The following is a 26,490-nucleotide window of genomic DNA, read 5'->3' as shown; positions in this document are numbered from 1 at the left end:
AACCAGAGAAGAAAACCTAAGTTTCCCACCACCCCACCCCCCAAGTAATTCACCAGGGGAAATCTGACTTCCTGCCCAACGCCACGGATGTGTACTAGAGCTTAACCAAAAAAAAAAAAAAGGGGGGGGGAGCCAAATCAATAACAAAAAGGAATCATTGCTGTTAGAGATTGGGTTTGGTGGGAGGGGGGAGATGTTATGTACGTAATATTATTCACTTTAGTGAGGCTGGAGGAGGGGGTAGTCTGGATAGCATGCCGTAGGCTGTCTTTCAATATTAGACACAGGGAGTTTTTTGAAAATTAACATTAGTACAAAAAGAAGTCATCATAAAACTCCCAAGCAAAATTACCTGCTCTTATTTTAGGTTTCTGTTTGACAGACATTAAATATGTTTGTTTTTTGTTTTTTTTTTTTTTTAATGTATATATACATACAGGCTTTTTTTCAATAGACGTTTAGCTTGACAAATGGAGACGCAATCACATTGGGCTGATTAGGCTTGCTACAGCAGCGTTTTGTTGTAAAAGGGCTGTGCAAGCCCTTTGCAGGGGGTGCTGGGCTGCCCAGGAGGCAGCGGGAGGACAGCCACGGCTCCAACCAGCTGGCATTGGACAGAGTCAGCTCAGCTGCAGGTTAAGAACCGGTAATGCTCATACAGGAGCTGTGGCTCTCCTACTAAATAAAAGAGCTAGAGGAATAACCCTTGTAAGAGGTAGTGGCAGTCTTCTCCAAAGTAAAATCGGATGGTCAAGGAAATGGGAGTTAACTAAGTAGCAGCTCAGTTAAATTACACTTCCAAGCATTTTGTCTTTCTTCTCACGCAGCTAGGACAACCCTTCTGAACCAGGCAAGAACTGATGCTATCAGTATTTATTGCCGACGTGGAGAAAGCATCAGCATAGAAATGACTGAACAAGTTTACATTAGCACATTGAATATGCTCCAATCAGCAAGAGGTTCGGAGGTTTGCTGCACTGGGTGTTAAACGTGAGCACCTGAGAAAGCGCGTTCGGATGTAAAGGCACCCGTACTTCTAACTCTGGATTTTAAAGGCCCTTGGCAGTTCAATATAAACTGAAATTGTAACTGTTCAGTGTTGTGGTTTTCTATTTCTGTGCTGTACATATTACACTGTAGTGTCCTACTCAAGTATGCAGGATAAAATTATGCAGTCGCTGCTCCCCTGTGGCTCTCACTTGAACAAAATACACGTCATATCACCGTGTTGAATCACTTATTTTGCACAGATTGTATGCACAAGCTAATGTCATGCACTGTGGCCTCATGGCCCCAAGTGGACAAAGTTGTGCTCAGCAAGAATTTTTTTAAATTTATGTCCAAAACACTTACATCCAACATCTAGACACTACTGAAATTTTCACAGGCCCCCTCAAATGCTGCCTGAAGTCCTTCAGCCCCACTGTCAGTAAAATCCCCAGGTACTGAGTACCTCTCTGGTGAGTGTGTCCCCATTCCCACACTGCAGAGGTGCTCAGAAGCCTTCCTGGTGCCAAAGTCTCAGCAGGACTTTCACACAAAGCATCATCCTGGGCATCTGAACTACCAGGTCTGGCCCTACCAGGTATTGCTGCCCACTCATTGCCTCCTAAACACAGCTAGGGATGAGCAGGTTAAGATTACCTTCTTTTTTCCCCCCCCTCAATAGGTGGACTACCTCCCTGACATAGCAGCTTAAAAGTCCCTGCTGTGCCTGTTTAGAAGAGGAGCTTAGAGTCAAGCATCCCAGTCCCAAGTGGGAAAGACTTAGCATATCCCAAGAGCTTTGGTCTCATGATGGAGGTCTTTTTTTGTGTGTGTATCCTAATCACCGAACCGCCTTTTCTCACATGGTTATCACTCTCAGTGTAAAGGTCATAGCTGCCAGATATGGATTATTTAACTGTCTTTAGACACTTCTGAGGAATGGGGTGGTATAGATTACGACAGTCTGTAGCATGTGCAGGGACATCAGGATGAAAGACAGCTGGCAAAATGGCTATCACTGTGTTTCAACCAAGCATATAAAAAGTAGATATGAAGCCACTCCTACCTTTACACTAACTCAGACAAATGTTTTTCATTTCCATTTATTGCACTCCTACTTGCTCCAGGCCATCAGTGGCTCAGCTGGAGTCTGTACCCCAAGTTGCATGGCAAGCGACTCATAAATGGCTAACCAAATATGACATCCTTACTTAAATAACCACTTCTCGATAACTACCTCAGAGAGACACGGTTTGTCCGCGAGGTGTGCCTGCAGCGAAGGAGGAGCACTGCACCCTGCGCGTCCCCTGCATCTGCAGGTAACTCTTCCGCTCTGCTGGGCAAGGGGAAGTACTGTGCAGCATGGGGATGGGGCAGAACATGTGCAGAAAGAAGGGATGGACAGATGGCTCACAGGCTGTAAATAGGATGCTTTACATTGCAGCCTGTGCCTAAGACCATAACAGCAGGGACTCTCGGTTCTTCTCCTGCCTGCAAACCGCCGACCCCACTGAATCCCGCCTTAGGCTTCTGGGATACACACTTAGGTCAGTAGCTTGATGTAAGTGTTTTGATCTAACAGAGTACACGCTGCTTGGTGCTCCCAGCTGTGTTAAGTTGCCTAGTACTTGAGATCACACCAAAGACTTGCTGAGCAGAGCACTGAAGTATCAAAAGACAAACTGCTGTTCTCTCCTCTCTAAAACTTTAGTAAGTTATCACGTTATCTATTAATATAGTGGTTAGATCCCTGAGAAATGCAGAAACATAGATAATATTCAGATCATCTGCCTTCCCAGTCAGGAATTACTGTAATTATGTCAAAGTATCCCTTCCCCAAACAAAATGAATACGTATGCACAGCCTGCGCAGCAATCCCTTCCTGCACTGTATTATAAGGAATTCCAGTGCAATGCCAGTAGTCATTAAGCCATATTAGTTTTGCCTTTCTACTAAGAAAAGAACCTCTGGCTATGAAAGATTTCGCCTTAGTAAAGAGACTTCCAGGAGCAGTCACAAAAAGGGACAATCCAAATAAACGTTCTCTCTTGCAGAACAGGAAGGAAAAAAATACATGAACTTGAAGAGGTGTCTGGGCAAGGAGCAGAAAGCATCAGAGGGTCAAAATCCCCTAAGGACATTAGGGAAATACCAGAGTACTTTAAAAAAAAGGCCCTACTAGCTTTGATGTTCCCACACAAGCAAATCACAAGAGACAGGCTGGGCACTCATTTACATAAGAGCTTCAGAATGAGACAAGCCTCATGTGACTTTAGGGCTATGAGTAATGGGCCCAGAAAGCAGCAGAGAAAGATCGGTGGGATCTGGGGCATTTAATCTGGAATCCTTCCTCTGCGCAGAAGTTGCAGTTAACAGCAACTGGAGTTAACCAACCACCCGACACTGAAGGCGTCACGATGGAGGCTCTGCCTTTTCAGCATGCAGGGGCTGATGGCTGCTGAGGCTGGATGCTGCGGGCTGCCTCCATCTCCTGGTCCCTCCCAGTCTTTGCCCACTCTTTCAGCACTGAGGTGTCCGCCTGGTGCAGAAGCTTGATGAATCGGGTGGGCATGTGAGTTGCATGAGTTGTAAAGAAAGGGGAAGGAGGGTATGGGTAAACAGAGAGTCAGATTTTGAAACAGAGGAGTATGGTGTATAGATGGGATTGGTAGATCCAGCAGGCTCTGCTCTGTGGGGAGTGGGCTGACTGCTAGGTTGTATGCTCTGAAAGGAGGGGTGCATGAGTCCAGAGGGAGCTGGGCTAAACTGTAAGGAGAGCAGTGGGTGTGAGGAAGGTGGCCAGGCTTCCATGAACATGGGCTAGAGAGCTGAGTGAATTACAAGGACTAGCTAACCTGTGGCAAAAGTACTTGGGAACTTAACATCTAAATGGTTTCAGTTGGGACAGCACTGAAGCATATGCTGAGGTATGCTCCTGAACAGCTGGAAGAGACAAAAAAGTTAACCAGCCTAGAGAGCAGCTGACCTGGAGAGGTCAGACTCTTAGGACAGGGTCCTCTTTCATGGCTGCACGGGGACACTTGCAGCACCAACTCATTTTTTTTCCTTCAGGTCACAGGCAACACCAAGAAGCCATGGTGGTGTACAGTATTGCCAGTCTAGGCAGGGGTCTGAAACACCTGATTGCCGGTACAGGCATACTCATGCCACACTGAGGGAGCACTACAGTGCAGAAATCCCCTGGCAGTGGGGCTGGGTTAGGCTGATCTTGGGATGAGAAGAAAACACCACTTTCAAGTACTTTTTCAAGTAGCAGTTGGCAACTTACTTTTCAGGAGCTGTTGAGCAAGCTAGATGCCAAGACCAAAAGGTGAGGAGCTTCCTTGCTGCCGGTGGTGAGGAGAGGTGGTAGGGCTGGCCTGTGCCTTCAGGGCTGCACGCATGGCTGGGCAGAGGTGGGGATGCCGTGCTGCCATCACCACCTCCCAGCATGGCACTCAAGCAACGTCAATTGGGAATCCCTGGCATAAGGGATGGATGAATGAAGAAAGCAGTCAAGTCAGACTAAGCTTGGCCTCTCTTGCAGCCTGGTCCTGACCATCCCTTACTTTCACACACACATAGTTCTGGGGACTGAAGATACTCTGCACCCACAGGAGCCAACTCCTTATGCACACTGATGGTATGGGTCTCCCATGGTACTGAGAGCTCTTTGTGAGAGGACAATGATGAAAGGTGGGAGTATGCAGAGACTTACAGCAAGTTATCACCTCTTTAAGCACTTGGCTACATCACCTGAACCAGGGAGCACTTGATAACGTTCTGAATGGTGGTCCTGAACAGAATTGCTTTCTTCAGGGGAAGTCCCATGTTCAACTGTGCTCTGTCTCATCAATATAAAATAGAAAATTCAATCCTTCAATAATTTATTTCTTTATATCAGAGAATGTTTTTCAATCATACATTTAAGTTTGTAACTTTCAACACAAGAGTAAATATACGTAAAAAAAGTTCTAGCTGTGCAAATTTCAAGTTGCATTGTTTGAAATAATATAAATATTTTAATAAAACATGTTCACATTAAGGTTCACAAAATATATAAAATTTAACAGAAATAAGTCAGGAGGGGTTTTTTTCTGTTTAAAAACTGTTTTTTAATAACTAGAAAAAGATTCTAAGCTTGAGAAGCAACTTAGAAGAGGTATCACCTCCAAAATCATAGCAGCAAAACAGATGCTGAAAAACTTAAAAGGTGTGAAAGGAGAAGAGAGAAGCAGGTACCAGGCACAATGGTAAAGGCAAGGTCACTAAAGTAAGTATTGCAGATTGAGAAGTGGATGCATGAACTCCAGGAGTAAAATCTCAACCCAAAAGCGCTCTGTTACCAAACTCCAAGCTGTCTGCACAAAACCAGAACCACATTAAGGATGACAGGAAGAAGTGTGACAGAAATGGGGAGGGAGAGTATGAACAGCAGCACACATATTCCCAATGGTTACAATGCAAGAGAAGAGTTGCTCTGGTTTCAGAACTGAAGCCGAAGACAAACGGCTTTGGGGTTCTTTCGTCTGTTGGAGGCAATTCCTTCCATACACGTGGGCAATGGCAGGATTCAGTTTTCCCATCACAAGCATACATTTACGAAAGTTGCTTCTGTGATCACCTGTCGTTCCAGCTGTCTTGGGATTTGGGAAAGGATCTAAATGCTGGTTAGGTTAAGTACGTTAAAGGAGCAGAGCACTGCTGGACTTGTTTCTGGCTGCAGTTTACTGGCGGCGCTGCAAACACAGAGCTGCTCGCTGTTACCACCCCGAAAGCCAGCGGGAGCTCCTGCCTTGACGAGCTCTGTAAGACCACCAGCAAAGATGCGGGAAACCCAAAGCAAGTTTCTTCAGACACCAACTGCAAGTTGCATCAGCCTGTCCGGGGGGATCCCTCTGAGGAAATATCTGCCTCTGGCTGATGTACACAAACACGAAGAGCTCCTGCACCTCCAACAATAGCTGTGGCTCCTTGCCCGGGAGGAGGGGAGGTATTGACAAAGAAGCAGAACTGGGAAGTTCTTTGGATTCAGATGCTTCACACTTCCTCCTGGGAAGTCCAAGAATTAAATATGACATTGTAGGAGTTTAGTCACGAACAACAGCTCTGTGCAGAAGGCAGCCTGCCCTTCTCAGCAGTCCCTGCATGCAGTGTTTAGAGGAAGTAGACTTTTATTCCCATTCTGGGGAATAAACACAAACACAAGCAAACAGCTTGTATTTCCCCCCGTCCTCCCATTCCCAGGACTGTTAAGTGTTTTGGACATAGCACAGTTTCAGTGAAGGATGTAGCCAGTATCGCTTTCTTCTTCCTTACCGACTCCTCCCCTCTGCTAGCCATAGATCTGTTTGAACTGGTAGCATTCATTGCAGTAGCCGTTGCACTTGGCATTGCCATAGTGATCACAAGCAGGGGCTCGGCAGCGTTGCTTTGGGGCCTCCTCTGCAGCTGGGTCCCTGGCACTCCCCGACGGCGTGAGCTGACCGAGGCGCTGGCACTCCTGGCACAAGTCATCACTTCTGCAGGCCAGGTTGTTTCTGCATGAAGCCACAGCACACTGTCTCTTCTGGCTACTCAATGCTGCTCGCTGCAAATCTCTGTGCTGTCCTGTTCTCTTGAAAAACATTAAAACACATTGTCAGTTGGCGTGCCGGCAGCACAAGCAGCTTTTCATTTACTTTCAACTCTGCTAATGGTTTGTGCAGGTAACCACTGGGGGCTGGTGCAGACTTTTGAGAAGTACAATAGTAAGAGCCGTGTTGGGCTTTCCAAAAGAAAATAACAAATTCTATTACTTCTTAGAAAAAAAAAAAAGGGTTTTTTTATCTTTGATGACCCTTTTAGGATTGAGAGTTAAACAAAACAAAAAAAACAACCACCCCAAAACCTGGAACAAAGAAAATCTGTTATGGTCTCAATGAAAAAGGTAACATGAAGTGGACTAAATTCTTCAATGCAGTTGCATGGCTCTAAGGGTAAGAATGAAAATCTCTCCCTGATCAGCGAATGACCAACTGTTGGTCCAATTGCTTCCACTGAAATTGCCGGCAAAATCCCAGCTGAGGTAAAACTGAACACAGCCATAACAACCTTAAACTGAGAATGACTTTTAGGAGTGCTGCTCAGTTGCAGCAGGAAAAACATAAGCTACTTTACACTTGTCTTTCCATGATACTTAGGATGCAGTCATTTGAGGATTTTCTAGTGCGCATCCTGAGTTGTTCACACAAGACAAAAATGTGCAGTGCTCAACAGGAGGAAGATTTTGAGAAGTTTGTGCTTACTTCTGGCTGTCTCACCAGCTGTTCTTCTGTCCTCCTGGCTTCCTGAAATCTCTGGTTCTGGGCTTTAATGAAGCAGTTCTGGCAGTACCCTTCGAGCATCGTGCTGCCCAGGGTGCCGCAGTCGCGCCGCTGGCAGGACACTGTGTTACGGAAGGCGGCAGCGGAGGTCCCCGGCTGACCTGCTGCCAAGGACTTCCTCTGAGATCTCCTCTGGTGGTGTAGCGAAGTGCTGCCTATAATACAAAGTAAGGACAAGAGGAGTTTGAATGTGCCCAACAGATCTGATGTCCCAAAGCAACTATGAAAAGCCTCCCAGTTTAAAAATAAAAAATAAAAAAATCTAGTAGCCTCAGACATGGGCTTTGGACAATCCTAAGACCTCTCAGTTGATGCACTTTCCTCCATGTTATATAAATAAGGGAGCTAATACAGTGTGATTTTCATATCAGAAGTTGTTGAAACAGCTGATTTGGGAAAAACTTGCCCTCGGTGGGAAAACTAAATCGCATTGAAGTCAAGGGGAATTTCACCTTTGGCTTCAACATGTCATCTGTAATCTACCCCAACACTTCCCTCTCGGACTCCCCCATTTCAGGTGCAACATGTATGCAATGGAAGTACAGCTGCACAGAGCTTAATGGGAAAAAGTGCCATACGCTCTTTAGTCTCATGAAGCAATCTTATATATTCTACAACCAGAAGGAAAAAAATTTCATTGTGAACAATGCTGGAAAATAAGCTATTGCAAGCTGGCATAGAAGTTCCTTAATTTGAAAGTATGTGGAAAGCGCAGCATTGGCACACTTGTCAGCAATGAAACAGTCTTAAGAGATAAGCAATAATTCTCTCTCACATGTGCCTTTCACTCTTTATACCCAAGGGCTCTTTGCCTGCATAACAGAACAGTAGCATGAAAGACAAAGATTTCATGCTATGATTTAATCACAGACTATTGCCTTGTTGAAGGCCTGCCTTTAAACACACATGCACACATGTGCGCACATGCACATGATAATACCAAGAAAGATTTCAAGGTAGATTGTAACAATACACTCCTAAGTTACTCCAAAATGCAAGCACATTATCTACAGCCAATTTCTACTTGCTCTGCTTATCAAGGTGACTTTGGTAGTTACGCCAGAGTGTTATACCTGTTACCTCCAGAATGAATGCAGGTCTTCAAATTCATCCCAAGGTTTTTAAAAGCCTTACTAACATAACTGGTTCTCAGAAGCATCCCTCACCTACTCCTACAACTTGTCTAGCTGTGAAGAAAATTCATACCAAACCATGACTGCAGTTGAAGGTGGGGAGGGATCAAGCCCACCCCCTCTTGAGCTAGTTTTGCTTCCATGAAAGCTGATGGGAATTTTTACAAGAGATTTCACAGATTTCCCACACTGATATAGCATGCCCCTTTACGGGATAATATCAGCCAAAAAAACACCTTCTCCTTAGACTGCTGCTTCTGCTCCACACCGTTTCTGTCACCCCCTGCCCTTTTAGCACCCAGTACACGCAGAGCTTCACAGCTCAAGGAGGCCAATCTGCAGCCAAAGTGTGCCAAAGCTCACCCCATCTCCACTTACCGTGGTTTTCCCTGTACTCAAAGAAACACAGCGTGCAAAAGCCCTCATTCTGCGCTGTCCCAAAAAACTTGCAGCCAGATTTCCTGCAGAGGTTACCTCCCTTCTTCTCCTCAGGAGGCAGCACTGGTGGCAGGGGCTCCTCGCTGCAGCTGTTGGGGGCCTGATGGCAGGAGTGCTGGAGGAGGAGGCTCTGTGAGATCTGTGACGGGTCAGATGTCGATCTCTGGTGGCATGCGGGCAGGAAAGCGGGGCTGCCATTTGAGGAGCGCTCTGTAGACCTTTTGAAGCAAGTGCTACATATGCCATTGAAGGTCCTGTTGGCCTTCTGACGGCACATCTTGCACGTCGCATAGTCTAAATGTCTCCGGTCATCCAAGTTATTGCAAGGACCAAGCTGTCTGGAGTTGTAGCAGCGTTCACAAAGTCCATTGTGTTGCACATTCAACGTAAAGGGGCAGTCTGGTGTCCTGCATTTCATGGCCGTGGTCTCGCTGTATAGGAAAAGGCTTGGAGCAGTTGGAGGTGCGGAGCGAGGCCCTGTTACAGGCCCTTCACACGTCCATGCCCCAGGTTCACAAACGTCCCCACGGGATGAGCCTGACCCAGCTGCCTTTAGTTTCTCGGGTGCTGCTTTGGAGGTCTGCTTTCTTCCTTTGCTTCCCTGGGACCTCCGCTCAGAGCATTCATGGCAGTAGGGCTGGGTGTTCACAGACATGTAGAAAGGGCAATTTGGTGTTTCACATTTCATCTGTAAGAGGGAAAGCTGGGAAAAAGACAATTCCTGTCTGTTCCTGGAGCAGGTCTCTCTTCTAGCAGGTTCAGTGTTCTCCTGCCACTTCTTGTACTCATGCTGTACCAGCTGAAAGTAATCTTCCACGAGATTTATTTCTTTGGGTAGGTTGCCTTCATCTAACCTGACAGCCAAAAAAAAAAAGATGCATCAGTGGTTTAAAAGGGCAGAGGGTGGGGGTGGAGGCAAATAGAAGCAATGTGGGAAGGAAATGTAGATTTAATGCACATCCATATTACTCAGCTAGAAGATCCAGGATGTTGAACTGTTGCTGTAAATGGAAATAATTTTAAAAGCAGGTGTTCAGTGATGTCAAATGGAGACTTTCACATCTAAAGAAATGGTCTGACACAATGCTAAACAGAAGTATTAAAAGGATTTTCTAGGTGAGGGTTTTCCGTCTGGTAGCTGTTTGCATGAAGAATATGGATAATCTCTCAGAAGCGAAACGTCCCCCAAATCCTGAAGTCCTCTGAAGGCTAGTGCTCAGCTGAGCGGAGGAGGAGAAGACCCCTCTCTTCACCAGCCCACACTAAGAACAAGGCTTTCCTACAGTGGGCTCAGCATTTCATGACAGCAGATCATGAAATCTTCTCCTGCTTTTGCCCTGTTGGGTCTGTATCTACCAGTGGAATTCTTCAAACAAACTATAGTGCTTCAGTGCAGTGTGTATAATGCTAGCATCCATCACACCATCCATATTCTGCCCCAGAATGCAGGGACAACCCCGCACCGGAGCTTCACCATGCCACAGTGGGTAGGATGAGGAGCTAGCATTACTGGTAACACCAGGAACACACCCATGCAGTGGGACTAGGGAATCTCAACTGCTACTCTTTACGTATGCATATATCCTTTCAGTAGAAGGATTTCAATTTTCAAGGCTCCTAAACCAGAACAACCCAACCCCATGAAGATACCTCCCTGTGTGGTAATGGAAGCAAAGACAGAGGATACAGGTAGTTGCTTCCCTCCCACGTTTGTGAAGGGGCTGGGTGGATGGACACTGCTGCCAGCATCCCCTAAACACAAGAAGCCGATGGGTGCCACCAGCTGCCCCCTACATGTTACTGATGCTCAACCATCAGGGGGATGAGTGCAGACACCAGTTCCTCCACTGGCCACAGCTTCATGCCTACTGCCGCACTGCAACAGCCCAGGGTGTCGTGGCATCTGCGTTAAGAACATACCACCAAGTACTTTCCCTAGGGCAGCCAAAATTAAGCCAACTGCCCTTTATGCAATGTGCCCTTACGTAAAGCGCAAAAGTTTGGTCTAACTAGTTCCTGGGTTTAACCACTTTTCAGCCACCCTGTTGTGTAACCTAAAAGTCAGTGAAACTATTCTATTGGGTTTACTCTTCTGAAATATTAGTTTCAGTCTGCTGAGGCTAATGACATTTTTGCCTTTAAATTTGAGACTGGCTCAACCTCATACCACTTCAAAGCATGTCAGCCCTAATGCCCTGATTTCATATTGCAGAGGGTAAACAGGTGTGCTCCCATGGAAGGAAAGAAGGAAGGACGGACCAAAGGAACAAGGAAGGACGGACCAAAGGAACACACTGGGCTGCCCAGCTTCTCCCACTACTGTAAACAAGATAACTTTGAGGAAACAGGAGCGACACTCACTTTGCAGCATTAATTAGATGAGTTGTACCATGATCCCAGCCTTGCACTGGAATTTCTATCACTATCAAGTAGTCTTTTAGCAGCTGCTCTTTCTCCCTCTCCTCTGCCTCGGTCAGAAAGTGCACACTCAAGTCCTCAAATCTGCCTCGTTCACTCGTCACCAGAGGGACAGCCCGGATTTCTGTGGGGAAACAAGATGGGTTAGCATATATATATATATGTATATATATTTTACCAGGCGGGAGTAACCACACTGTGCAACCACAGAGATGTCTTGTGTGACTGATGTCACCACTGGTGCTGAATTTTGGAGAGAGAGGAGAACGGCTGGCCAGAGCAACTGGTTCCTAAACAGTGCCACCGGGGAGGATGCAGACAAGTCTGCACCACAAACCTAGCCCCATCCCACAGGAGTTTTCATGTCCCCATAGTGATTTTCTTCTTAGTGTGGGCAGCATTGTTTGTTAGTTTGTTATGCCCTTCCACAGGATGATATCCTAACCTGAACCTAGAGGACTGCTATCCATTCAGAAGAGATGCGTTAAAACTGGCAAAACGTATACCTCATTAACCCTGCCAGGCAGTGGCACACTGCTGTGCAACCATGTCCTTCAAAGCTTCTTCTCTTATGATGCTGCATGGAAAGGAGGCCACAATACAGTGAAGCAGAGGCCACCCTTTGACTGATCCCAGCCTGCAAGTTGGTCAGTTGTACTCTACTTTCAACCGGCATTTTGAAGACAACCTTTTGTTTCTATTGAGATTTACAGTCAAAACTGTTTCTGCTCACATTTTAAGCACATATTCCAAAGGAATCTTTTACATTTATTTTAACTTTTGAAAAGCAAATCTAAACCAGATTATATTTTAAATGCTTTATCAGAATGATGATATTGAAGCAGCTACATAAATAGCAAACAAGGTACTTGAAAAATACCTGGCCCGCTGTCCTTCAGGGTCACTAGTGGTGTAAAATGCATATTGTCGTAGCCGAGCACAATTGGGTATCTGTAGCATTCTTCAGCTGGCCAAAGGAGAGGTAAGTAAATACCACCAACGTTCAGAGGAGCAAAACTGGAGCCTGACTCTAAACTTCTCACCACTTTATCTGCATAAAGAAGGAAGAAAAAAAATCCCATAAACAAACACAAATAAGTATGTGCTACAGGCAAGAGAAAACATATTCTGGGTGTTTTAGAACAATTGCTGAAAAGGCCTGTTTTGAAATGCATCTACCTGACAACAGTAAGTATCGAAACAAGATTGCTAACACAGCACCGAGTAACATGGTGAGATGACTGTCTGCGTAACTCACCTGCAAGGACAATGACTGGCCTTCTGAGGATGTTAGCAAGGATGAAGATGTGGATTTCTTCCAGTGCATTATATGGAAGCCTGTTTTGAGCCCCAGATGTTTCTGGGGAGGTCATTTCAATGAGGTATTCCCACTCCTCATCCCAGTTCTGAGGAAAGAAACATCCATCAGCAACGGTTCAAAGACACAGAGGTCAGGAACCAACTGCAGCACAACAGTGCTCAAAATAATCATATTTTCCCGTTTCCTCCAAAGGAAGACAATTTCTGTTCTCCACTAATGGCGGAATCCGTGAAGCCAAAAAGCAAATGAAATCAGCATGGCAGTGCTGAGGAGCACTCAGAAAACACCGTGACTCTCAGGCCACCTTACCCGGGTGTCATAGTGGAGTCCCGTTTCTACAAACTCCTGGGATTTAACAGCCTCCCGCTGCCAGCGGAGCTTGAAGTTCCGTGTATCAATCTCCCTGAGTGCACTAAACAATGTTTTTCTTAAGACAAGGTCGATATCTTCAATACCCCACATGTACTGTGATGCAGCATGCATGAGACAATTTCCATCACCTGCAAAAAAAGAAAGAGTACGTTATTTTTAAATTGCTTCTTAAATAAAACCCCAGAAGTGCATGGGATGTAGAATTACGCTGCGCATATCCATATTCCCGGTGCACTTCTCTCTGAGCCTTGGACAGGAGGGTTTTAACAAGACGACCATGGCTATGAGCTCCCTGCTCAGAGATAGAAAGGAAGAAAGTCCCTTCTCTGCTGGTTTTCTCCCTTCCCCGGTTGGTGTTAAGCTGTCATTCAGCCATGGTGGGAAGCCTGCCCCTGATCTATCTTACTTAACTTTGATTGATATCATGAACTACATTTTGGGGTCAACTGCAAGTGTCAAACACAGTTGAAATAGCTTTTAAAACACAACAAAGTCAACTTTAAATTACAAAAGAATGTGTAAATCTCTCTCATCAGTGTTTGTACAAATATACACCTGACGGCACAGGGTAGAGATAATGGAAACCACTAGGAAAATACTATAGTAACACCAAGCCTCACATCCCCTGACGAGCACTGCATTGAAAGGCTTGGCACTTGGCTGTGCTTGATGGAGGAGTTGTAATAAAAGAGACAGAAAGGGAAGAGTAGGTGATTTATGTGAAGCAATTGTAGGAACACCTCTTGCCTTCCGCTTGGAACTGACAGTATGCTGTGCTGTTAAAAGTTTTATTTAGAGGCTTGTTTTTCTAAAATGCAAAATTAAAACTAAATAAATGAAAACCGTAATGATTCAATTTTCATTTAGACACACTGTTTGCATTGAAAAGTCCTCTTTACAAGTAGGAAGAAAAGCGATGTTCTGCAATTTCAGAGGGGAGGAAACTGAGAACCAGAGGAGTTAACTAACTTAATTAAAAGGTGTGACAAAGTATGCCTATGGCTAGGTTTCAAATTCTATCTCTACCCATCTTCTTCAAAAGAGGATATCTCCCTTGAAAGAGAGACGTCAAGAATCATTACTGTCATATCCTCAGATTCAGAACTAGGTCTGGTGTTTACTATGGTGGTAAACAGATTCACTGAATACTAAGAAACCATAGCAATTTCCTTGGAATTGAGAACATCAGCCATGGTAAAGCTACCAAATTTTTCTCATGTGGCAAAAACCTCACCCAAAGCACATCCACAAAAGACTTAAACCTAGTTTGCCACATGCCTTATGAGCTCAAGTACGCCACCATTTGTGAACACTTTTACTACTTTTTCCATGAAACTGCAGAGGAAAACATACAACAGACCCCAGAACCTGAAAAAAAGATGTAATTTGAAATCTACTTAATACTTCATAAATTGCTATGGACTCAGTGCATATTAGGTTCCTGCAGCTGCATACTGGTCTCCGAATGCTGCCTTGTAAAGCTTACTTCAAGTCTGCAGGCTGCTTGCTTGAGCTCTAAAATCAGGGTAGAATATATAAGACAGAAAAACTGACTGTGTTTCCTTCTGACCAAGAAAGATGACATATTAATCCCGTTAAAATTTTCCCTTTGCAAAATCTAGAGCAAAGATAAGATTTTTTTTTTTCCCTCTTTCTCTCTGAGAGCTCACTTTCAGTTCTTTATTGAGAAGCACTGCCCAAAATTCCTTACACAGCACTTGGAATTCCCCCACACCGTTTGACTAGCAATTGAGCAACAGTTGTACTTTTTGTTCTGCGGAGTGCAGGGCTGAGCAGGGAAGCCTCCCTCGGACTTTCCCGGGGGGTGTGGCTGGGTGAGCTGGAATGAATGCCGATTCATTATACAAGTGAAATCTCTACAGCCAATAGATGCTGGAATTTTTAATTTTTATTTAAAAAAAAAATACAGTTTCAATTTTTATACCTCCTACTGCTCTCCTATCCTCCATTCACATGTCTGCAAAGAAATGTGTGGTGATACAAAAGGGCTTTTTTTAATTATAAAAACCAAAAACATCCCTCCACAAACTCATGTACGTTTTAGTTAAAATATATATCGAAAGATCCCGTAGGAAATACTTTCTCTATTTTCAACAATTAAAACATACATTAGAAAAAAACCCAGAATTTTCTGAAGAAAGCCCACATCTACAGGGTTGAGCAGCTAAATGCTTTTTAAAGTATTTTTCATGCCACATGGGAGGACCGCCCCACCCCCCCATCTTATTTTCTGGGATAATGCAGGGTTTCTGAAGGCTTCTGTCACCTCTTTCAGGGATCCCCTCCTTCAGTCCAGTCTACCTTCTCTCTCCTGCAAAGGTCCCTTGCTGCGTCTACTTTGCATAAACCACAAGTTCCCAAAGCTACTCCTTCTACACATGTACTTAATGACCCCAAAGCACTGATCTGAAGCCAAGTTCATTGGCTGTGCGGGCTACGGGGGACCAAAAACTGAGCCCTTGTTTTGCCTTCCCTCAACCTGCCCTAATATTTCAGCACCTTGTATATTGGTATGCCTGCTTGCAGATGGGATCCAAGTCACCAGCCCGCAAACTGATCCCATTTAACGCTGGCCGACAGTCATGAGAAAACACAAGAGGTCACATTTATTGAATACAGCATTGTCAGCAGCGAGGGCCTGTCCAGGCAGCGTTAACCCCTGCAGGACTCTATTAACAAGAGACGGGGGATTCCAAAACCATTGCTCTTTGCCCTGGGCAACAATCACACACATTGTCCATTTTCCTAGTAAATCTCTTAGAGCGTATCTCCGGGGCAGAAGTTTTGAAGACGCAACACTTGGAGAGATGTTACCTTCCTAGTACCTGCAAAGTGCTGTCTGCCCTAGCTGCAACTCCAGTCCTTTTGGAAGTTAAAAACTACATGATCTCCGTGCACAGCCTAATTACAGTCATGAGAATTTTACACCTGTAAAAAGCCCACCCAAAGGTCAGTGCCTTTCTGACAGTTACACAGACACACATTGGGATCAAGCCCTTCAAGGTCACGGCAGGGATATCTACATGGTGTTTCTGTTTTTATGGCTTTGCACAACACAGCCATGTGCAATCAGGCTGAGAAGTATGGCAGAAAGTGGGATAGGAAGAATGTGGACTAGGAAGATAAGGACAATGCGTATATAAACAGATATGAAAAGCATCATCCACAGAACGTAACGGAAGGACTTCAGTGAGGCTGCAGGTCCACCACACCCCGTGTTTCTATAACCAGTGTCTTCTGCTCCTTGAGCAACGAATTTGTATTTTCCATGTTCTTGGAGTCCTCACTGTCCCAGTCTACCTTCCTGATTTGGGGCAATCTGTACCGTAGGGAATCCTGAGTCCAAGTTTGCAGCTGTGTGACCGTAAGTCATAGCCATTAGCAAATCTTTCCTCCACTGGATGTGAAATGCCCAGCGACTCTTACAGTCATGTGCAAATGTTTCCTGCTCAAGGCTGTGGACACATGTACCCTGTTCAGGAATCCTTTGCACTACTGCTGTACCTTTTAATTTACAGCACTTGATTCAATACACACAAAGTAACTCAAAAGCCAAGTCCTAAACCCAGCACTGACCCTCGAAAGCAAAGGGCACTGCGAACTTTGCATTGCACAAAGATGGCTGTCATTCACACACATGGGAGTTACTGGTGAGCCCTGAGGGAGGGCAAGAGCTGGCAAACCTCAGCAGATAGCTGAGGATGAGGCAGCCGGCTGGGTGCCAGGCGCTGACTCCAGGGCCAGCGAGGTCAGGTTCCCAGAGACTCCACGTGCAGGATGCTCCTGCCGGCACTGCTCTTAAAGCTGGATCAGCAAGTGAACCTTGCCTGCCAGCTACAACAGCAGGGCTTATGGTAGGATATTAACTTCGGCTATATATATACGGGAATGCATCCCTGTCACTCAAAGCATCTAAAATCTCCTTTCGCCTGGCATTAAGGGCTGTTCGGCACTTCCGATGAGGCAGCCAACACATAGCAGAGTTGGATTCACAGAAAGGCGACGGGTTCCAAGTCAAGGCTCCAGCCTGGTATTTTACTTTGACGTGCCACAGTTACTGATATTATCAAAATATCTGTGAAATTTTCAGGCTGTTCATGATACCATGATATGGGCGGGGGACTGCTACAGCCTCAGGACAGTACATCATGTGGAAAGAATTTTAGTTTACAAAACAAACATTAAAAGGCACCACTTTTTTAAAGCCGTGTGCCCCTGGGTCAGTAGCGTGAACTCAGATGCTGTTAATAAAGGTGCTACATTCATATTACCCATCTTAACGCAAGTGCAAAGACCTGCTCATAACTTACCATTAGTCTTCAAAGGGACAAGTCTCCGAACTTCCATGCACCAGTTGAGTTTCCTCTGGCGCTCCAGCGAAGTCTGGGTGGCCTGGTCAGTCAGGGCCTTCTGAAGTGTTTCCCGGAACTGAGGACAAAACTGGCACATTCTGAACATTTCTATGGTGTATCTGTGCATAGTCCTGAAGTGATGAATTATTCCACTGGGGGGTTTGACCAGATCTTCAGGTGTCCTCTCTCTAATCTTCATGGCTTTTAGCATATTGCTCTGATACAAAGCTTGAGGAAGGATGTGTTGGCCAGCCATGTTTCTAGAAGACATCTGAAATGAAAAAGGATCATTTTATTGGCATGCTAAGTGTTTTTGCATCACAGCGCTAACACTTCTGCAGAGATTGAGAAGGCACTTTCAGAGGCGGGATTCTGGCTGCGGTTTTGCCTAAAATGAGCACAGAGTAGATGCAGTCCACTGAGCCTTATGTACATGATGGTTTTTAAAGCTCATATCCATCAGCCTCTCTGCATTACTCAGATATAGACACTGACCAGCTTATTCCAATCATCTACTCCTATCACTTACTGAGATATTACAGAGAATTTATTCATAACTAAGGAAATTGCATCATCGTTCCAAGAAAAAAAAAAGGCATTTAAATCAAAGTAAGGATAAAAGGAGGCAAGATCAAGGGAAGGGAAAATTATCCTAGAAACTCGACTAATTGATAATTGCACAGTAATCCCATATGAACTTGCTGAACTTTCAGCACGTTTCAAGCTCTTGTTTTGATGACATGCCAAAAGAAGCAGATAATGACCATTTCAGATTTCTGCAGCCCATACATTCTGAGAAGTGATGCTTGGTACAGTACAGAAAGAGCCCCAAGAATTACATGCCATACTAGCATCTGTCCCATACTTACGGTGGCTGAAGAAAGCAAGTGAGGAATTTGTAGCAGAGCAAGTACTCAAGGACAGACTTATGTTACTCTTCCTGAGGCTCCTTTTATTTTGTGAGCAGTAGAGGTACTGCACAGAGGTGCTTGTGCCGCTTGTGGGGGTGCAGACTGCGGTGCTGCTATTACTCAGCGGTAAGTCAACACAGCTGAAAAAGCATTTCCACTTGGCTCAAAAACCCCAATATTTTTCCACAGTGGGACATGTAATGTTTGCTGCCCTGCATCCCTTTCTTCAGTACCTCTGGTCTCATGGGCTACAGCAGGAAGAACAAAAAAAAAACCCATAACCTCAAACTGTCTGTACTCTCTGAAATACTTATTCAGAGCACACTAACTTTGTGGCTAGCTAGAGCCAAACATAGGGACCACATCCCTCACAAATCCCGTGCACTACAGTAACACCACCAACAACCTATTTTTACATTGAGAGACTCTCCATGCTGTCCATGTACGTTACTGCTCTGTTTAAAAACAAAGCAAAATTTCTATTGAGACAAATAAAAGTATGCATGCCTAACATGTTTAGACTACAGCTGGTCACGTTAGGAGAGTCCATCATTGTGGTTATGAATCTAGTGGCAAATATCAAGCCATAAGTATACAACAAGGTCTGGATATATAGCTTGCCAAGTCCAGGGAGACAAGAAGCAACTGAAAACTGGTTTATGCAACTATTAGCAAGTTTTCTCACAGAGATGGGAGTCTGGAGGGCCAGAGAGAGAAGGAGAAGGACCACAACCTGACAGACCAACCAGGAAGGGACTCCCAGGTCTGTGGAGGCAGAAGACCCCTCTTGCACCGAAGGATTTAAGCACATCCTTCCCCACAGGGAACCAGATGCTCTCTCCTCTTCACCCAGACACTTCCATTGGCGACAGCCACGTCCAGCCACCCAGCTGGAGCGCTGGAAAGGACCCTTCCAGGGTAAGAGGCGACTTAAAAGCCCTGCTGCCAAAAGCTGCCCTCCATAACCTCTCTGAGAACCAGCTGATCGAGAGCCTCAGTGGACATCCTGTCAAGCCCTAAACAGAGGCAGGTGAAACAAGAGATGCTGCAAAGTCCTTTCTGCTCAGTCCAGGCAATGTCATTCACACAGTGTTTCCGCTGCTCCTGTAAGAGCACTAGGGACAGGGCTCAGAGCTGTCAGACCTTGCAACACACAGAAAAGCTTTCCTTTAGCTAATAAAGATGGCATGTTCTTATCAACCCCCAACAACATACAGCCTTAAAATGGAAATAACACATTTTCTTATCCACTCCCCCCCACCAATATAGTTTTCCACGTTATTTCTGTAATTCTATATTTAAATGCATGACGATTTAAGAAATGAAATATAAGCAACCCCTTATTAATCTGTTTAATAACCACAGCTATACTTTGCTCCGAGGTGACCAAAGTACTGAATTCCTTACTTATGTAAGTACAGCCATTGAGTCAATGGGTTTTTTTTACATGAATAAAGACTAATCACATGATTAAGAACTACCGGCATGGACCTTTGAAATGGTTATTTCCAGCTTTAAGCAACAAAAAGTACTCGGTTTACAGAAGCATTCACTGAAACTATTTTATTCAATATTATATTCTACAGACATATTTTCCCCTCCGCACATGGAAATTACTGTCTACGCTATTTATGGTCACTAAATGTCAATCAAGGCAAAAGCTGAGCAACCCTTCTTTTCAAAAACAATGTGATGAAACAAACAGAACTCAATAGCCACCTAAGCTAGAGATTTAAAGAACAGAAAGCCCAGCTACAATTACATTCGCTTATACTGTACTGTGCTTTACTATATGCTGTACTGCTTTAACCTTTTGACATGCAACGACTATGAATTCTCAGAAAAGAACAGCTGTAAACAATGATTAAATAGCGACCTGAGGCAGCATCCTTCATGAACATGTAACACTGAGGATGCTGGGCTCGGGAAAGCTGAATACTGTCCGGAGACCTGCCAGTGACTTCAGAAAGTTAGTTTACTTTTCTGTCCCCTGTCTGAAGAAGGGCAATAATAAACTCTTTTCCGTAAAGTGACAAGACAACACTAAAATAAACACGCCCCATACGCCGTCAGCGCCCATGCATTTCTACGCCCGGGTCTTTGTCTGAGCGCTTGGTACAGAACTAAGGACGTTATCACTCCTCACCAAGGAAGAAGATGCGGATCGAGGGTGTTTTCTCTACCCCGGGACTGGTTTACGCGGCTTAGCTCCCCGTCGGGCTGCTCTGCGGGCGGCGAGCGTACGCAGGGCGGGCACGACCGCCGCCGTTGCCACCTGCAGCCGTGCAGGGCAGCGAGCTCGAAGCAGACAGCGTCTCCGGCAGCGGCAAGCGCCGAGAGCAAGCCCCGCAGACCCCGCAGGTGCCGCCGGGGTCCCGCCGAGCCGCTCGGCAGAGGGCACGACTCCGCCGCCCGCCCCACGGTGCCCGAGGCGAACCACGGCACAGCCCCCGCCTCACCCCGCGCTCGGGTGCCGGGTGGGAAGCGACCCAGCACCGCGGCCGAACCCGCCGGGTGCCCCGATGCTCCCTCCCGCAACCGGGAGGGGGGAGATGAAGCCTGTTCGGGGCTCCGCCGTGCCCCGCCGCGCCCGCCTCCCCTCCCGTCCCCTCCCCGCGGCCGGCGCGGCGCTCATCCTCACCCTCACCTCTCCGCCGGCGGGCTCCTCCTCCGGGCGATCCACCGGGCACTCCTGCTCAGCAGCGGGGCCGGGGCGGTAGGACGCAGCCGAGCTCGGGGGCCATCAACCCTCGCCGAGCCGGGTCTCCCTTCGCTCCGCCGCCGCCGCCGCCCCCTACCCGCCCGAGCTGCTGCCGCCGCCGCCGCCGCCGCCGCGGAATGAAGGGCTGAGCCCAGCCTTTTCGTTGTGTTGTGTTTTTTTTTTTTTTTCCTCCCCTTTCTGTTTCAGCGCCCGGGCGGCAAAAAAAAAAAAAAAAAAAAAAAAAAAGCCAGAAAAGAAAAAAACACACAACAAAAAAAACCCCACCGGGGATTTCCACCGGCAGCGCCAGGGACTTTCCGACATGTGACAACCGCGGCCGCCGCCCACCCGCCGCCGCCAGGGGGCGCCGCCGCGCTCCCGGGCCCCGCCGCGCCGCCGCCGCCGCCGCCCCTCCCTCCGCCCGGCCTGTCGCGCCGCCGGGCGCCTCGGGAGCCGGGGTGGCGGCGCCACAGGCCCCTTCGTCCGTTTCCGCCCCTCCCCGGAGGGGTGCCCGTCCCGCAGGCCTCGCTCCGCAGCCGTGCCGGCCCGGTGCTCGGCGGGCTGCCCCGGCGCGGGGGAGGGCAGCCCCCGGCCCGAGTGGCTGAGGCCGGAGCAGCTCTGTGGCCCCCCGTGCAGGGCATCGCCCCGGCGCCGCCGCAGCGGTGTCAGAGGTCCCCTCGGGCACCGGGGGGTTGTGCTGGGGAACCGGCAGCTGCAGCCGGTGCTGCCCTGCCGTGCCGTGAGCAGAGCTCGGGGCAGCACCCCGCAGCACCCCGGCACCCTCTGAGCACCGGTGGCAGCAGCAAGAGGCTCAGACCTCCCCAGGAGCCCTTGTTCCCAAGCGCGGGAAGGGGCCTGCTGGACTCCTCCTGCACGCAGAGAAGTCTCTGGGTGTGGGTGCCCACCCTCCCGAGAGCTGACATCCCTGCGGGATGGAGAGGGAGCCCGGCCCGCTGGAACCTATTGCTCTTCTAGACTGTTTTCAGACCCAAACAATTTTGGGTTGTTTTTTTGTAGTTCCCCCCCCCCCCCCCCCCCCCTTATTAGGTTGCATCTGCTTCCCAGTTTTGTCTTTGTTACCAAAAGTGACTTAATGTCTTTAATTAGAGGGTAGCCTGATACGTAATCCCTAACTCCATATGCTGTTATTTTAGGTGGGAGATGTTAATGTGCTTTAATCCAGCGCTGCTGAAGGTAGGGCTGTCATAGACAAGGGGCAGAACTTTGGACCAAAGTTATCAAGTCAGGAGGATCTCAGTGCCTGTGTTTGTAAAGTCTTGGCCACACGCGGCAGTTTGTAGGAGTCCTTACATTTAATTATTCTAATCAATTCACCTCTTTAAACTATGTCCTAAATTCTGTGCAATGGAAAAACTCACTGAATAAAACACAATACTTAAGACCCGTAAATATGACTTATGGATGGGATTTATGCTGGGGAAAGGCAGTTCCTTGCCTCCCAGGCTTGCATCCTGAAGGCACCCAGAAATGAAATGCAGTGCAACAAATTTTCTTGCCGTCTTAGACTCACAGATGCTGAGCTCCTGCCTGCTCCTGAGCATCCGCCGCTCCCACTGACTCAGGGAGAAGCTAGGGTTGCTCCACACCTTGAAATCAGGTCTTAAATCTTGACTCCTTCAGAGAACAGGTGGATTTTGGGAGCGCTCAGCCTTGAGCTCTTGCCTCATCTCCGGCAGCAGCAGCAGACTCGGCTCGTGTGCTCCTGTCACGTGCGCTGGTTATGGGGCAGCATGCTCTTTCCCAGGGTCTACAGGCCTGCGTCTGGCTCTGCATGACCTGCTATCCTTCTTCCTCTGCCTTTCTTCAAAAAGAAGTCAGGGATGTGGCTCGAAAAAGAATAATCCCTTCCAAGTTTTTTTTTTCTCCTCTCCTTGCAGAGATTTCTTGTAAAGATTTTTGTGAGTGATTTTTTGGGTGGGGTTTTTTTCTTTCAGTACAGCTTTTTTTTCCCTTTCCTTTCTTTTTTTTTTTCCCCTTTTCCCTTTTCCCTTCCCCTTCACTTCACCTCTCTGCTGCCTTGGAAAGTAGTAGCTGGGCAGGAAGGCTCCGCACTTCAGGATTGATGGCCTGAGGGATGACTGAGATTACTTGCACGCAGTATCTGTGGTGTGGTTTACCCAGTATATAGTTCCTTCAACATCTTGGACATTTTTTCCCTGTCCCCCTCTGTGGCTGAGGTACTGGATTACTGAAGTGATCTGGTTAGAAAACATCTATTTATATATCCATATTTATTTTTACCCAAGCCATTTCTCTCACGTGATGTGAAGCCCGGCCACCCAGTGAGTTTTACAGAGTGAAGTGATGGAGAGTTTTACCGTGTAGTGGGAACAAGGAGCTAAGGTAGGAAGTAGGGACTTGTACCCTGCTTCCTATGTGAAACTGCAGCAAATAGTTTAACAAGTGGTCCTAGACCCTTCTGACTTTCACTGACAAGAAGACAAGAAGAAGGAAAGGAAAATAAATGTGAGTAAGGAGATTAATAGTTCTGCAGGTATTAGAAGTGAGCCTGTGAGGGAGGTGCTGAGTGCCAGGAAAACCTGAAAAGGCAACAGCTTATTTTTGTTTTTCTAAATGCTGAGCACATCTGAATATTCATGATTACTATTTACGCCTCGATAAACTGAAAGCTGATTGCACGTGGCTAAGGCTGATTTTTATCATACAGGTCTGAGCAGGATGGCAGGAATTTACTTGATTTGAGTTTGCACAGCACAAAATAAAGTTCTGTCTTGTCAACTGGATCTCCTGGGTAATACAGGAATACATTAAAAACATCAACAACATCAATAATTATAGAATGTCTGAATATACGTTCCTCTTTTCTGATTTACTCCTACTTCTTGTAATTATACCCCATAGTTTATCCCACCATTTATGATATAATGTTTATGTTTGACAGAATATAAACATATATACATATATATAAGGGCAAGGAAAATTTTCTTCTCTGAAGTGTGTGTGTGTGTAGACATGCACATACACACACACATACCTATATATATACACACACACAAATATTTTTATGTATATATACATATCTATCTCTCTTGAGCAAAGGGGGAAATTCTCCTTGCCGCTGAGGATGAGATAAGAAATACTTTCAATTGCAACTACCTAGATTCTGGTTAGGCATAAGGGTAAAAAACCCCAGCCTTATAATTGGTGAAGTTTGTATAACCCTGGAGCAGGCTGTCTAGGGAAGCTGTGGAATATCCATCTTTGACGGGCATTTAATTAGTTTCATGCACCTCAATCAATAACCAATCTTTATTGTACTTGGGAAGAAGAATAAATCTCTCAAGACCCCATTTAGCTCTTTATTACTAAATTATTTTAATTATTTGACTTCTTTTTACTGTTCAGGAAGGAAGAGCATGTGCTTACTAAATTAAACCAAGGCCTCAGAATGTTCAGAACACAATCACCAAGTGTTTCAGAGGTTGCATTAGGTAAGACTCATTGTCAAGACAGCACTCATATAATATTCTGTCATAGGATGATGATGATGATGATAATATTTATGGGTAGTAACATTCAGACTTTAATAGCTCAATCATTTGCCAGGTCTCTTAATATCAGAAAATTCTGTGAGAGGTGTGATTCATCTAGAAGGGAAGAAAAGGATCATAACAGGGAAATCCCTTCTATTGCAACAGCAGTGCTTGAGGTCACACTTGAGTTCAGTACTTCTGTCTTCCAGGAGCCCTTTCCTTGCTTCTTTTCCTGGCGGAGAAGTCATGAGAAGAGCTTATTGGTGCAGAGGAGAAAGAGGGAGGAAAAACCCTTAAACCCCTATCAGACAAAAAACTGGTGCTTACTACTGAATCAAGCAGTGATAGTAAAAAAAAAAATTAAAAATACCCAAACCCATCTCTGCCACTTAGAGAGCAAGAGCTGAACTGGCTTTGTGAATTTTCCATTATGCTCGTCTGAATACAGTAAGAGAAACTCTGCATTCCCAGGGAGACTTTTACAAGGGTATTGTGGCAAGGGACTGTACTGGGAGTAGGGGTTCTTATTTATGCCACTTGGCCAAGCCTCCCTCTATTTTCTTCTGCTTTTTCTTTTTTAATTTTTTTTGTCCTTTTCTCATTTTCTTCTTCTTTTTAATATCTGTGATAGAAATGTCAGAAGTAAGGGGCTGGAACTTCAGTGGGCTCCAAAGAAGTTGAAAGTTCAAATCTTGCCTTAGCCCCTTTTGTTGAACTGTAGGTTAAACATTAAGGATAATATTCTCCCATTAAAGCTGGGACATTTTAAAGAACAGATTATGTTAGCTAGAATAGAGTTGAGTATGGCCTTAACCATACTGACCTCTGGTGTGGAGGTAACAGGCAAGCTGAAATCTCAGAGTGCCTTTCCAGTGCTGTTTTATGAGAGTCTGAAATCACAGGATCAAGTTATGTGTGAAATGTGTGAAAGGGTTGCAGTGGTAATGATAATGTCTTTCTAACCTGATATTTATCTGTCGTACATTCCTCTGATACCTGTACATACTGGATTGAGCCTCAGGGCCCTTAAGAACTGCAGAGCTGTACAGCCCCTTTGCAAAGCACAATATAGAGAATTCCAGTAAGCCCCCAGCAAGAAATAAGCAAAAGACCAACATGATTTTGGCCTCGGAGAGCAAAGTGCTTTCAGTGGATTTAGAAGCGGGCTCAGGCAGGGCTTGTGGCTAAATTGAAGAAAATAAGAACAGCAGTAGTAAGCCAAATCAAAGGCCCACAGTTTTCCTATGGGATCTGGGGCTGTGGCTCAGCATTCTAACACCTCAGTTTCTCAGTTGTATGGTAAGTGTAAGGGTGTTTCTTGTCTCACACTTTTCCGTATCTTGCTTGTTTAATTTTGACTACAAACTCTTTGGGATAGAGTCTTTTCTTGTTTTGTGTTTGCTGTACCTTAACACCTAGGCACGTGGTTATTTACATGCATATTTACAGTGGGGTCCCTGCTTCAAGAAAGTTACCGATCAAGTGTAGCAGACTCCACTTAGCTGTGAACTGCGACTGTCGTAATGGTCTTTGGTTTAGGTTGATGGTTGTAAGCATAAAGCACTGCGTAGGTAACGCTGCGGAGGGATGGGTTCTGCACAGGGTGGTCTTCTGTTTCCAAAACCGTTGTCTTCAGCATGCCTGAATGCACACAGCAAATGAATGGGTTTAGGTAGTGCAAATCCACTCATTCTAGCCTTTACCTTGATCTTCAGGCTGGGACAGCTGCTGTGCTCCCTAAAGGTACCGTGGGCACCACAGCAGGTGACCTTAAAGCACAGTCTGGATTTTGGAGCTATTTGCTTCAGCCGGCACTTCAGCATCCGTGAGTCAGCAGTTGGTTAACAAATAAATAGGTAAAGGTAATGACTCATCTGAAGTCCTGTTGTTTTCCTTTCTGTTATATTCCTGTCTGATGAGATTACATAACCAGCTATTCTAACTTTAGGTATGAAG

General features: G+C 46.0%; 1 protein-coding gene across 1 annotated transcript; it reads right to left on the bottom strand.

Moving 5' to 3' along the window:
* Window positions 1–4,858: 4,858 nt before the first annotated feature.
* TNFAIP3 (TNF alpha induced protein 3) lies at window positions 4,859–21,219 on the bottom strand. The gene is made up of 9 exons (XM_075087743.1): window positions 20,966–21,219; window positions 17,366–17,678; window positions 12,972–13,162; window positions 12,600–12,747; window positions 12,222–12,392; window positions 11,285–11,465; window positions 8,864–9,777; window positions 7,275–7,507; window positions 4,859–6,604 (listed from the first exon to the last, which is right to left on the bottom strand). The coding sequence occupies exons 2-9, from the start codon at window positions 17,676–17,678 to the stop codon at window positions 6,323–6,325; spliced, it is 2,433 nt and encodes an 810-aa protein (XP_074943844.1). The 5' UTR covers window positions 20,966–21,219; the 3' UTR covers window positions 4,859–6,322.
* Window positions 21,220–26,490: the final 5,271 nt, after the last annotated feature.

Source organism: Phalacrocorax aristotelis, chromosome 3 (genome assembly GCF_949628215.1).
Source record: "Phalacrocorax aristotelis chromosome 3, bGulAri2.1, whole genome shotgun sequence".
Taxonomy (NCBI): Eukaryota; Metazoa; Chordata; class Aves; order Suliformes; family Phalacrocoracidae; genus Phalacrocorax; species Phalacrocorax aristotelis.
The sequence above is the reverse complement of the archived record's forward strand: the minus strand, read 5'-3'. Positions and strand labels throughout refer to the sequence as shown.